We start from the raw sequence: 14,577 nt of genomic DNA on the forward strand, positions 1-14,577 counted from the left end.
CTTGCCCACTGCCTGGGGGACAATGTTGCCCAGGGTGATGCTGCCTGCTCCGAGTGCGATGGGAGTGGAGATGTCACACAGGCTGGGGTTTATCCCTGGGGGTGCAGGAGTGCTCCTGGTGCTTCCCTGTAGGTTTGACCTTGGTTGTGCTGCTGGGAGGGTTTAAAAAAACAAAGGGAAAAAAAACCAAAACAAACCAACCAAACCTGCAGCCCAACGGCCAAGCTGGGCTGTGGTGGGGCCGGGTGGGATGCTGGGGGCTGGCACTTGGAGAGGAGCCCCCACAAGTGCTGGGAAAGGTGGGTGGGAAAGGTGGGGAGTGTTTGTTCTGAGGGTGTTGCAAAGACTTCCCCAAAATCAAAGGGGGGGGGGGGGGAAGGCATTTTGTCAGGTGCAGGAACACCTGCATGCTCAGGACAGGAGGGCACAGTGGGGTGAGACCCCACACATCTCCTCTGGTGCCATGGGACTGAGGGTGGGTGCAGGCAGCCAGGGAGCACCTGGGTGGTTTTGGGGACAGGCCATGAGCCCCATGGGGTCTGCTCCTGGCTGAGCCCACCCAGCACCAGCCCCCTTCTCAAAACCCACATCCCTGGGCTTGTGCTCTCTGCCTGGCCATCTTCCCCCCCCCCCACAGCCTGGGGAGGCTCTGAAAGCAAAGGGGAGAAAAAAAAAGTGGAAGAAAAGAAGCCACACGAGAAAGCACATCACCGGTATGTCCCTGTTCCTCCTTGCCCCCCCCTCCAGGTGTCCTGGTGCTGCAGGAATTGCCCTGGTTGCACCCATGTGACGCCCCCCCCCTCACCCCTGCCCTTGCCATGGGTGCTGCTTTGTGCCAAGCCCCTGGGGGCAGTTGGCAGGGAGGGGGGGAAAGGGGCTGCTCCACCCCGTTTTGACACGGCCAAACGCCTCCTCCCTTCGCTCTGTAAATTTTGTACAGTTCCAGAAAGTGAGAGTCTTGATTCCGGGGGGGGGGGGAAAAGAAAGGGGGAAAAAGAAAAAAAAAAAAAAAAAAAGAGAACAAGAACCCGACAAAAAGAATAATAATATAAAAAAAAACCAATTCAGAGAATAAAAGCATATTTATTGCCATGTTTTTTGGGGGAGAACCCTCCCACCCCCCCCCTCAGCTCCCTCGAATTTGGGCCCAGGGCGTTGCTTTTGTACCCTGCCTCCTGTGCGTTGGCATGAGATGTGTATGGTCACCCCCTCTGCCTGGAGGGAAAGCCATGTCAAATAAACTCGGGATGCTCTTTAGCAGCTGCTGGCTTTGGGAATTTCTTCACTCAACTTCCTCACCGTTGCCTGTTTGAGGTCAGGATCCCCCGGGTCTTGCCCCTGGATGGAGAAGCCAGCGTCCCTAGGTGGGGACAAGCGACACCGGTCGTCGTGGCCTGGCTTTTTTTTGCAGGGCTGGAGCAGTGGGTGGGTTTGGGGGTGGGCATCTCCACCCCTGCTACATGGCACCCCCCCAAGATGCCACCACCATCACCCAGCTGTACCACCGCAGCACTGGCCGGGCACAGGTGAGATGGAAAAGCCATGCTGAGGTGGGGGGGGGGGCGTGGGTGGGTCCATGCTCGCCCCATGGACACCGGTGTGTTGGCTTTTTCTATGTTTTAATCATTTTAACATTTAATGCTTCTCAATTAAAGTGATTTCCTGGAGTAGATGCCAAGCTTAGGCCGAATGCACATTAACCACTTTCTGTATCGGTAGTTAAAGGCATCGAGGGATTTAAACAGCAATCTGCAAGGCTGCTGGGGAAAGGTTTGGCTGAATAAAGCAGATTATAAACAATAATATATGTCTTTTGCTTGCTTTTTTTTTTTTTTTTTTTTCCCCCCCCTCCGTGCTCTGTGCTTTTTTTTTGGAAAGGCTCCAACCTCACAAACAGACCTAGAGGGCTATAAACATCTCCAGGGCTGAAAGCACAGGCACGGCGGCTGCTGCTTTTCATCCCTGCTTTAAGAGAGGGTTGTTTTTTTGTTGTTTTTTTTATTACCCAGCATGTCCACCAAGCCAGGCAGTGTCTGTGCATTATGGCACTGCACAAGGGTGGCCTCAACTTGTCCCTAACCTTGATGCCACTCTGTCTCCATCCCAAAGCCAGCAGTTCCGTGTGGAGCACCCCAGGTGTCGGGTTGGCACCTTTTGCTCCCCCCACATCCAAAAGCTGCCAGCAGCTGTGTTCCCACTGCACGTGGCTGTGATGAGACCCAGCAGTGCCATCCTGGGGGTCCCCTTGGCAGGGTGAAGGGGAGCAGGAGCCATGGTGGGAACCTTGCTTAAGGGTCAAAGGGCTGCTGCATCACTTCCATCTAATAAGCATCACCCTGCAAGGGCACTAAATGTTGAGACCTGACATTTAGTTTATCATCATTAATGCTTATCGAGACATGGCTCCAAGGAATTGTTGAATGGCTTGGGTGGGGAGGAACTTTTAAAGGCCATCTAGTCCAATCCCCCTGCAATGAGCAGAGACATCTCCAACTAGATCAGGTTGCCTGATCCCCACTGCAGCTCCCCAGCCCGTCAGATGCCTCCAATATTAAGTTTAATGGAAAATAAGTTGACCTGGTCAATATAAAGGCCTGTTACCTTGCCCAAACCATGCTGTCCCCACCACCAGGCCTGCCCTGTGCCTCAGGTGCCTGAGCCATGTTGTGGTGGTGCTTTGGCTGCTGGCAGCCCTCAAGCCAGTGCAGCAAAACTTCATCAGTGTTAGCAAAAGCTGGCAGGAGCCAGTGGCCACCACGCAGGGCCAGAACCCACACGTGCCTCCAGCACGGCCAGTCCTAGCAGAGGGAACATTCCCACTTATTCTTCTGAGGCTGGATGTGCTGCAGAAAGGACTCAATGGCAAGCAGCTTCCCATCACAGTGATGGAGATGTCCTGCACTTCCCCAGGCTGTGCACAGCCCAGTGGGAAGCCCAATGAGGATGCAGAAAGCCCCACACCAGGACCTGAGGTATTGCCACAATTTTCCCCTTTTTCTGGGTCTTTAGCCATCTGAGAGGACCATGAAGCGTCCCAGACAGGTCCATAGGGTGAGTGCAGGTTTATGTCCTGGCCATACACAACCCCCATGCCTGAAGAACCACCCCAGGGGCTGGGATGTGACAGGAGGACCTGGAGCTGCTGATGGGGAGGGGTTTTAACGCCACTGAACTCAGCAAAGCGGCTGTGTGACGTGGTCAGAGTCCTCTCAGCTTGGAGAGGTTGGTTAGTCACAAAGCACTTGTCTTACACACGTTAGGTGAGAACTAGAGGGATGGACAGACAGATGTATGTCCCCACCAGCTTTTGTAGCCCTCTCCCCAAGGATGAGAGCTTGAGCAGAGCTTCCCAAGGGCTCCGTGCTGCCTCCCACCCTGAATGCTTCCATGGAATCAAGTCCTTCCCTGAAAGAAAACCACACAGAGGCTCCTTCCCCACACTGTGCTTTTATTTATAATATTTCGTTTGGACCCAGGAGAAAAAAACAAAACAAAACAACAAACGAAAACCAAAACTCAACCTGAACAGGAGAAATGAGGATCATACCTGGCCCAGCAGCCCACCCCTCCTACAGGAGAGACACCCAACACACTTACTTGTGTTTAATACATTACAACAATACTTGGGGCCTCTCCAGACTGTCTCTCCCCTCCCTGGCCACCCCCCTACCCCTAAAAAAACCCCCACAAAACCCAAACAAACTGATAAATGTCACAGCATGCACAACCCTGATCCCATCCTGCCCTGGACACGTGCTTGGCCAGCCAGCCCCTTGGTGCTGGAGAGCCCACCCAGCCCCTGTGTGTTCTAAAAGCTGCCCTTCAAACCCTTTTGGAGGGCAGCCGGGGAAGAGAAGGGTGTTAAACTGTGGAGGTGTCTCTGCTAGGCCTGGCCAGCCGTGTGCTGCTGCAGAGCTGAAGTGATGGCTTTACAGTCTGTCACCTCCTCCGGCAGGCAGCCCTCCTGGTCCCGCAGCCTGGGGTCAGCTCCCGACTTCAGCAACAGCTCCACGATGTCCAAAAACTCGCAGGCGGCAGCTGGGGAGGGAGGAAAAGAAGGGTTAGTCTGGGTTGGTCACTTGACCTGAGGTGGTGGTGATGGGCGTTGCTGGAGCCGGGCTGGAGCTGGCGACTTCCCATGTGTGCGTCCCAGCGGCAGGAAACGCTGCCTCAGCACCTGGCCCGCCCCAGCAGATCCATTTTTCAGGGCAGTGTTCTGTACTCAGTGTATTACCTTACCTCTGGATTTAAAAGAGCCAAAAGGAAGAGAAAAGAGTGAAAGCCACGAGAAGGCAGCAGCCCTGAGGGGGGGGGTGTTGCTGACGCAGCCCCAGAGATGCAGGGTTGGAGATGCAGGGTGTCTGGGCACAGCTCGGATCATGCTCCTTCTCAGGACTGGAGGCAGGAACAGTCCCAGAGTGCTACTGCAGCACGGCAGAGAGCCCCAAAGCCACCTGGGGATGCCTTTCTCACCTTCTTTTGTACCCAGGATTTATCGTGCATTTATAATTTCTAACACATTTATAAACCCCTACCTCTCACCTGCTTCCTGAACCTCCCGAGGACTCTGCAGGCAGGATGTCCCAGGCAGGACATCACCAGTGCTGCCTCGATCCTGACTTTCATCCATCTTTGCAGAAAATTCAGATGTTTTTTTAGCCACTGCCTGGCCCTTCCCTGAGCACCAGCTCTGGTGGACGTGCCCATGCCCAGGGACAGCCAGTGACAACACACCACTGCTCCTTCCAACCCATAGTTCCACTAGCAACTGTTTTTACAACCCCAATTTACTCTGCCAAGACAGAACCAAGTTTGCCCTGAGCTCTTCCCTGTCCTGAGGACAGCGGGGCAGCTTTCAGCTCCCTCTCCAACCTCGCCTGAGGACATTAAAAGAAAAACACCCAGGAAAAACTCGTAACACTGAAGAGTCAGACTGGGCTGATCGCAGCTGAAGTCTCAGTCCCTGGATTTTCCCTCAAACCCAAGAAAAGCAGAGCCTAGAAAACTGCCTCAGCCCCGACCTGCCTTACCAGACCCCAAAGCCAGCAGGTTTCTCTTGCATCGGTAGTGATGGGTTTTAATTATATTTTAGGGGCTTCAACCAACTCACTCGTTTTTGCCATTAAATGTGGTAATTAGAGCATCTTTTGCACTACTCTGCAGCTTCCTGCCGACCCACAGGGACAAGCAGCAGTGTTTAATTAAAATAAATTTGACGTGATTCAAGCTTATACAGAAAAAGATAAAAAAAACCAACAACAACACAACAAAAGGGAAAGGGGTTGATGAGAAGGCAGGTGGGGATGTGGGTGAGGCTGGGGGCTAATCCCGGGGTGATGGCAGAGCATCCGTGCGGAAAGACAGGAGAGCTGTGGTGGCAGCTCGTGTGGATGGGGAGCTGGTGGGGAGGTGGCTTCCCCGTTGGGTGCCACCAGCAGGCACAGCCCGTGTTCCCAAGTGGGCTGGGGGATGTCCCGGGGGGATGAGCACAGCTGCTGGATTTATCACAGCCTGGGACCCTCGATTTGTCAAGGGCCGGAGCGGCAGCCCTGACACTGGCACGGGTGAAGATGAATTTCCATTCAGCGCCGTTCGCCCTCCGACTCCATTAATCCTCAGGGTTCAGATGATGAATTCCTTCTCTTTTTTTTTTTTTTTTTAATTATTATTTATTTTCCCTCCAGCATCCCCTCCCACAGCACAAGACAGAGCCGAACAGATGGTGCTTTGCAGGGAAGCTGGAGCACCCATGAGGATACAGAGCCTGCCCACTCCGCGGCCACGTGGCCACGGTGCAAGCCTTGATTTCCTCTGGGAGAGGCAGAGGCAATGATTTTAGTATTCCCGGCGGGTGGGTGGGTGGATGGATGGATGGACGGAGAGGAGAGGAAGGCTAACAGGCTGTTCAGGAGGGAGACTGTGCTCCTACAGCTCCACAGGGCTTGGTGGTGGGCACCCCGGTGCCTTCGGCCCTCGCTGCCGGTGGCCTCCACTTAACCTCCGATTAAACCCGGGGTCGGCACCGATCGGAAGGAGGGAGGATTTATAACCCCCCGCAGGATGCAGCTCCCCACCGGCTGTAATCAGGAGAGCTGTCATCACAAGGACAGCTGTCAGGCCATGCTGGCTCGTAAAAAGGGATGGAGACACCCTAAAAGCCGTGGCTGTCTCGCTGGGCCTTGCTCGCTGGGTTTAACCCTTCCCTGAACAGCCTCGGACAAACAGCACCAGCAGAGGCATGCAAGCTCTCATGCCTCCCTACTGCAATTAACAGATTGGTTAACGAAGCTCTAACTGAGATGGTATCAGGAGGTCTTCAGTGAGCTCCAGTTTCAGGCCAACAGCCACCTGAAGCGAAACCATTCACTCCTTTAACGAGCTGTCTTCAAGATTGGGCTGATTTCTGAGCAGATCAGCTAGGTAAGGGAATGAGGATAAGCTCAGTGCCCCCATGGGGCATCAGGGACCTGTTGTGCCAGAGACCATGAGGGGCTTCCCCAAAGGGAACGTGCAGCGAGGGGATCACACTCAAAGGGAAGAAAAAAACTTTAACACTTAAAAACGTTAATGAAAAAAATCCCTGGTTAACTGTCAATATTGAAGCATCTGAGCTGGGTGGATCAGAGGAAGCACTCTGAAATGTTGTTAAATTAAATTTAGGTTTGTTTGCTTCTGCTGAAGAATCAGTTTCAGCCACCAGCCAGGGGGATCTACCTGCACATCATTTACTCTGAGGGGATGCATCCACCCTCTGCTTCCATGAGTTGGACTTGCTTGAAGCAGGTGCTCTTGGATAACTTGCATGCTATGCTTCTGCACAGACTGCTCTAATCCACTCTGCACACCTCAGGAGGCAGAGATCAGTGCTGGAGTTAGGAGCAGGGGAGAGGCATCTCCCCAGGAGAGAGAAAGCCCAAAATGTGGAATGAGCCAGGCAGAGAAAGAAGCAACATGGAGTGCTGTCATTCCATGGATACTGCAGCACTGAGCAACAGATTCGCTACATGAGTCAGAATGAGAAGAATTGGAAAAATAAAGTAACCTACAGGGAAGATTTACATGGGGAGAAATCACACATTATTGTAATTACAGTCTCTGCTCAGGGGCCCTGGAATCTGGTAGTTTAGATCCAGATCCAAATGCCGTGCCTTGGACTGATGGTCTGCAAAGCAATTTCACAACCCTGCTAATGTCCTTGTGGAGAGCTCACAAGAGAGAAAAAGACACAAACACTTCAGAATGACAAGGATGCTCTTAATTACACAGTCACAGGCATCGAGAGAGAGTATAACTGGGTAGGTCTAAATTTTGGAAAAAAACCCCTATGATACAGATTAAATTGATACTTTTTTCCTGTTCCCCACACATCGGCACCACGTTGTCACTTTAGCCTCTACTTTTCTCATTCATTTCTCTTGCAATTAAAGATCAAACAGGTTTGACACTAGGATATGTGGAGGGGAAGGCCCTTTTGCTTGTCCTTGTCCCTTCACCTGCTGTACCTGCTGTTAAAGCTGGTACAGACCCTCCTCTCAAGCTCCTGATGGCTGAGGGACTCAGCATTCCCCAATTCTTGGGTCTGGAGGTAGCACAACAGCATCCTGGAGCCACACAGGGGTGCACCGGACAAACTCTGCAGAAAGTGGATCATGGACTGGGGGAAAAGGAAGGTTTTAAGGTGAATTCTGCAGGGGAGAGGGAAGGGAGGACAGCAGTTTTCCTCGCTGCTTCTCCCAGGGCTCCTACTCATAGCAAACTGGGACTTGCCAGTGGAAGCAGCTGCTGGTTAATCAAATCCAGCTTCCCTGCTCGTATTCTTGGCTGAAATTTGCTTTCTGTACACAGACCATTTACTCCAGCTGCAAATCCATCCTGCTTAAAGGGAACAACTGAGCGGATGGGCAACTTACCATAATGGAGGGCAGTCTGGCCTTCCCCATCCTGAAAGAGAGACACAGAGACTTGATTTTAGAGGTACAGGTGTTGTCACGGCGACACAAGTCAATTCCAGTTTTAAATAAATAAGGTGAATCACACCAGTGATTTGAATGGACTAGATAAACAGCCCAGGACAGCCAGCTACCTGGCAGGTCAGCTTTGAATCATCATCCACCATCAATCCATATTGATGGATAATCAATATCTATCCACCTGTAGGAGTGCGCGGATCACGTCAAGACATGAAATATAATTCAGTTCATGGTGTTATCACTTCCAGCCCATAGAATCAAAAGATGTCAGTACTTTGGGACCCTCACTGATTCTGATGCTTTAGTGCAAGATGCTTCTGTGCAAGCTCAACCTTGGCCAGCTACTTGAGAGAAGGCTGAAGCAGTGGGCTGCTGGAACAGCTCGGCACTCTGCGCTCTTCAGCACAAGGAAGCACACGGAAAAAAACCCTAAAAAAAAAATCCCACTTTTCATCCAACTGAATAAATCTTAGGTCCTTGCTCTTCAGAATTCAGGTCTGGACCCAAACCCAAGTCATTTCTGCTGGCTGCTGGTGTCCTGGCAGCAGGAAGGCGAGGAAAGGGCTATGCACAGCACTTGGGAATGAGTGGTTGCTGAACTCAGCCTTTTCAAATGCCTGCAGTAAAGCAAACCTCATGGTTTGAAGACATCAGCACACAGGTCCCTCTTCAAGCTAACACCTACACCTTCACATCAGCTGCAAGGTTTGGGAAGTGTGTCCCCTTCCCAAACACAGGCAGGGCTTTGCAATGAGTGGTTGGTGCCTGCAGGGCATGTCCAGGCATCACACCGTGCTGTCCCACAGCCTAGTCCTGCCACAGGAACAGGTGAAATCACAGAAGGAAAGAATTACTGGCCCCTTGGCTTTCACTACCCCACCAGGATTAGCCTCTAATTCAGACCTTTGCCTCCTTAATTTATTTGCATCTGTTTACAGAGACTTAAGTTTTTAATTACCATCATTGCTGGGATTAAGGTGCCAATTCTACAGCCTGATTCTGGAGCAGGTGAAAGGGAAAAGAAGAACAGGAAAACAGGTAAAAATCTCACCTGTTGCTCTTTGGAAAATTCTGGTTTTTCAGCTTGCTTGATATTAGCCCTGTTCAGCTGAGGCACTAGGGAGGACTTGTGTTTTGGGTGGAAGGTGCCACACTTTGCTCTGGGACAACAACAACAACCAATTGCCACAACCACAGGAGCCAACAGGGACAAAAGAGAAAAGCCAGAGCATCCATTTAACGTCTCTGCTGGGGAAAATGGGGGTGGGGGGTGGTGGAGGGTGGTGAGGCTTTCCCTTCCACGTGCTGCTATGCCCCATCCATGGCCAATTTCTGGATGTGCCACGTTTAAGAAGCCTATTTCTGCCGAGCCTGTGGGGAGCATAATGCAAATGGGTGTCATTAGAAGATGCCACAAACCGAAGAACTGAAGGAATCAGGGACCACATCCATTGATTATTCCACACTAATAAGGTAACTGATCCGAGCCAGAGCCCCTGAGCGGCCCTTAAGCAGCTCGGAGGAATGACAGGACTTCAGCAGAATATGGAGCAGGGCTGGGGCAGAAGAAGAGGTGGGAGTGCTAGGAATGAGTGATTGGAAAGGCTTTCAAACATGCAGGCTGTGTGTGGTGGCGGGTGGGAAGCCAGCTCCCCTTTCCATCACCACCTTCCCAATCATAGCCGACAGAACCCGCAGGTGAACAGGACTGGAGATGTGCAGCAGAAATCCCTTTCCACAGGGAAGCCTTGCTGCAAAACTGTAAAAAATACACAGGTCTGCTCCAAGAACACCACAGCCATTTGCTCTTTTTCCAAAGGCTCTGCTGTTTCAGCTGCAGGCTTCGGGCTAACAAGGCTTTTTATTTCTTAGACGTATTTTCTGGCATTTATTAGGCTAAGAAGAGAGAGCACAAGTCCCCAGCATATGAAATGAGTCTCTTTTAATCCCAGCGTGGCTTTAAAACAGAACTATTAATCCAATGTTATGCAAACATAGTTTACACTTTATTTATGCTGTGGATTTCCCCCCCCACTTAATCCTGTCGTCTGGCCAAATGCTGTTTTGTTACACTTCTCAGGTATTTGCTTGCATTTTCTCTGTGACCAATTTTAATCCAGGTAAATGGAAAAAGCTCTAGTGTGGTCACTTGAAATGCCCTCTGGAGGCTGCTGTTCTCACTCCCTCTGTCATTTGGTTTCCTGGAGCACCGTGGCTAATGGGAGCCTGACGTGGCTGGTGCTCAGTGCGTGGCTCCGGGGACGGCACCGCTGAGCCTGCCGAGTGAAACTGTCACACCTAGGAACTCATCAAAGATGGGCCATGAAAGTGAGGATTACAGCTCCCGTTGTGGAAATTGTGCGAGACGAATCTTGCCTCCCAGGCACTCGAAATGTTTGTTTTACAATGAAAGAAGAAAGTTGAAGATTAATTCTAGCTGGCCTTGATGAAAGGGATAATTCCCGACGTGTGATAGAAAGCAGCTGTTTCTGGAGCATCCTTAGGGAAGGATGTGGTGTGTCCTTCTTCCAGGACGTGCCTCTGTTGGGACAAAGGACCCTGAATGGTAAGCAGACAGGGACAGCCTGTAGCAGCCCCTGCCCTCACTCTGCTGCACCCTGCCTAGGGCACTGGCAAATGTCACCACCCAGCCCGGGATCGCCGGTACCAGCCATCAGCAGGGCATCCCAAGAGCATCCTCTGCAGCCAGGAGAAACATGGAGATGCTGGTGGTGATGACAGAATCACAGAATTGGAGGTGTTGGAAGGGACCACCGATCATCTAGTCGAACACCCCTGCTAAAGCAGGCTGACCTAGAGGAGGTCACACAGGAACACGTCAGGGTGGGTTTTGACTATCTCCAGAGAAGGAGACTGCACAGCCTCTCTGGGCAGGTGTGTTCCAGTGCTCTGTCACCCTCACAGTAAAGAATTTCTTCCTCATGTTTAGGTCGAATCTTCTGTGTTCCAGTTTGTGACCCCTGCCCTGTCACTGGACACCACTGGACACCGTCCATCAGATGGACCATTTTGCTCACCTTGCTTTCAGGCAGGAGCAGCTAATTTTTCTCTATTGAAATCAATCAGGACTCTTGTTGGTTTGTTTTGTACAAAGTGTGGAGTTGGAGGGGGCTGCTTGTCATGAATGTTTATTTCTTCCCTCTCCAATTTAGCTTTCAGATTGCACCAATGTAAATCTCACAGAGCCGCAAGGACAAGATCCAGAGTCTATTGATATTCACTGAAACCAACCCTTTAATGTAGAAACCTGAATAGTGTAACCAGCTATTTCCAAACTGTGCTATGGAACATTAGGAAATCACAGTGTGCTATAATTTCTTGTGCTAAGATGTTAAAAGAAATTGTTTGTTGTGTTTTTTTTTGCCCCAATATAAGCTTCTGTAACGTGACAGAAGCACAAAGAGAAGGTGTTAAGTAGGGGAGCTGATGTCAGGGAATGCAGAAGAAGGGATGGGCATCTCCAGGGCCAATGTCAAGCTCTGCCCTATGCCAGAATGCCTCTGAGAAATGCCCTTTCACCATCATGCATTAGCTGGAACAATGTTGATGCAACAGGTTAAAAAGGAGGCAATGGGTGCTCTGATTCAGTGAATCTCAGTACAAAAGGGGGAAAATGCCAGGTACAAAGCAATGATAGGTAGTGCTTCTTTACAGCTTTGTTTTCCACTTGCAAGGCTCTGGCACGTACCTGTCCCACAGCTCTTTTAGCAATGGTCTGTCTATAAAAAGGAGGAGCTTGTGGACGTGGCAGATCCATATAAGCAGACAGAAGAAGACCAGAAAGGAAGAACAGACCATTACACACTCAAACATGAGAGTGCTCAGTCCTGCACATGTGAGTTCTCAACCAGCAACAGGTCAATTCCAAGCTCTCCTCTTGCTTCCTAACGCCATGTGTCATCCCTGGGGCCTTTTACAGCCTCCTGGCACATCTGGCCACAGCAGGATGACAGCTGAGTTGCACAGCCTTCAAGAGAGATGAGAGCATTTCCACAGACTTCAAAACTAAAACCAATTGTCCACGTCTTAACAAACTCATCAAAACAAAGATGCTACAAAATCACCCATAACTCCTATGTCCGTGGCCTGCGACAGATGTCACTCAATGAAAATCCAACTACCAGTGGGTAACTTATTGGATAACAGGATTTTGTTCTGCTCCTGAGAAATTTAAGCAAGAGAAATGAGAGAAGATGGACCAAGTGCAGATGGACCAACTGTCTTATCCCTTAAGTGGTACTATGGCTACTGCACGTCAATTTTGTCTTATAAGTGATAGGATTATATCGGTGTTGCCATCCCATGTTCATTCCTTGGGAATTTCTGAACCCTGCTTAACCTAACACAAGGTTTCTGGACCGAGGAGCAGAGACACGGAAATGGCTTGGCTGAGCCCTGCTGAAATGCTGCACAAGCTACAGAACCAGATTCCAGTCTTTTATTTTAAGGTTTCCTGCATCGCCTCTTCTTTCTGTTCATCTGTGGCACCTCTTAAGGTGGTTCCCACTGACAGCCTCCAAATGTTGGCAGGGATCTCAGGAGATAAGACCTATGAGGTGATAAGAGTGTTTAACAGCACTGGGTCCTGGGCAGCATGGATAGGCCGGAGAGAAGATAAATATTTACACTACATCTTTAGAAGGTGAGTGAATAAAAAGGGCTAGAATAATACAGCTTCTGAACAAGCACCAGTGCTTAGAACCTGTGAATATAAATCTCTGCAGCCTCACGACACACACTCACTCAAGCCAGGGAGATGAAAAATAGCAAGAAAATACTTCCCTCCACTTTTAAAAAGGGTTTTATTTCTCATTTATTTCCACTTTAGACTTCAATTTCCCAACAATTTACTTTAACCTCATCATCTTCTTTTTCTGTCTCTGAAATTCTATCCCTGAGATGACTGAGGGTGAGACTACAGCTAAAAGCAGAGCAGAATTTATATGCTAATACCCACCAATATGTAAAACCAGGCAACGTGGGCTAATATAACCAGTCTGAACTCCACCAGGCAACTCAGTGGATAGCCCCAGGACAGCCTTTATTTTCACTTACATGCTGCTTTTGCACACAGCAGCCTGAGTTTGGACACGTCCATTCACACATGTAAAATGAACACTTGTCCAGTTTGAGCAGATGGACGAGTGGGTCACTGTGGGTGCAAATGTTGGCACAGAGAAGCACTGTTTTTACTGGGAAATTTGATCCAGTTCTTTTAAAATCCCTGCCTTTGACCAGTGTGCTCCCACAGGCACCCAGACTTTTGCTTTTAATTGCCTCCAGAGCGATACCAGAAGCAGTGCCATTTGAGAGGCAGGACCATCTAACAGCTTTGTGCCCTGAAATGAAGCAGACCTTTATGTTTTCTCCTCACTTTTCAGCTCGCGATTTCGCTGAAGTAAAACATACTTGTGAGGGCTCACCTTCACCTCTTGTTCTAGACTGTTGCAAGAGATCACGACATGCATCCTTGGTGGCAGCTGGAAGGAAGCTCAGGTGCTCACTGACAACCAACACCGTGGGACAAAGAGCAACCTCTGGCAGAAGCAAAACCAAGATTCATGCACTGGTCACAAGAAGCTCTTATTTGGGGACTGCAGACTGCAAATAGCACAAGCTAACAAGTGCAGGGCTTGAATACCCCTGAAGTTTGGTTTCTCAGTAAGCTCTTCCACCTTTCCCAAATGTGGGTAGGCTTGGCAGGGTCCCCTCTCTTACTGAGCTGTCCCTCTCCTAGAGCTCTCTCCTCCGTCCCCTTCCTCCCACTCAGACCTTCTCCTGTGCTGTGCTGGGCAGATATCCATAAGGATGGAAGGTGCTAGACAGATCTTTATCATCACCTCTTGGGCCCTTCTCCAGAGCCTACTGCCAGGCTATCGTTTGGCCTATCTTCTAAGTGCCTCACAGATAAATTAGATCTGCATAGAGAAGCAATTATTACATTTCTAATGGCATGGACTCTTACAGCCCAATCTGCTACTGAAAGGCAAAGAAAATTGCATTAGCTTTTGTTTGATTCAAAATTATGATCAAGGGAAAGGGGGATGTTGAAGCCCTTTAAATCTTTCAATCTGGGGATCTTTCTGTCTGGGGACCTCCCTATTCATACTCGCCGCCTGAGCTCGTGCTCCCAGTTCATTTAGGTGCACTCATCTGGAGGAGCCCAGGATAGGGTATGATATGGATATGATGCCCAGGAACTGCCAGTTGCTCCCTCCTGCATCTGCTGATGCACCCAAAGGCCGCCGGCCGGAGGAGTTCAGCGTGCCAGGGTGACGCTAATCCCTCATTGCCCTAGTTTCTAACTGCTGCTGCACCTAAATTTCCAAGTGCAATTTCAATGGCATTTATTACATCTACTATCATCAGCATGTAGTGCTGCTGGCACAGAGACAAACTCTCAACAACCCACCGTGGACATGGCTGTCTTTCATGCGAGAACAAACTGATGTCTGACTCTACACAGCGGCTCATCCAGCGAGCCCCAGACTCTCAGGACTGTTTTCCTATCGTGTATTTGCACCCCAATTTGCAGCTGATAGTTTGAGCAGAGCTGTGTATGTACATATTTATAGGTTGCTCCAAA

At 50.1% G+C, this 14,577-nt stretch overlaps 1 protein-coding gene across 1 annotated transcript in view; it reads right to left on the reverse strand.

Moving 5' to 3' along the window:
• Positions 1 to 3,431: 3,431 nt before the first annotated feature.
• Positions 3,432 to 14,577, reverse strand: part of ACBD6 (acyl-CoA binding domain containing 6) — an 87,514-nt gene continuing 76,368 nt past the window's right edge. The window contains exons 7-8 of the mRNA XM_051625385.1: positions 7,911 to 7,941; positions 3,432 to 4,038 (exon numbers count right to left, since the gene is read on the reverse strand). Coding sequence (XP_051481345.1) covers positions 3,884 to 4,038; positions 7,911 to 7,941 — 186 coding nt within the window. The 3' untranslated portion in view covers positions 3,432 to 3,883. The remainder of the gene's footprint in view (positions 4,039 to 7,910; positions 7,942 to 14,577) is intronic.

The sequence above is a fragment of the Apus apus genome, chromosome 7 (genome assembly GCF_020740795.1).
Source record: "Apus apus isolate bApuApu2 chromosome 7, bApuApu2.pri.cur, whole genome shotgun sequence".
NCBI classification, from domain to species: domain Eukaryota; kingdom Metazoa; phylum Chordata; class Aves; order Apodiformes; family Apodidae; genus Apus; species Apus apus.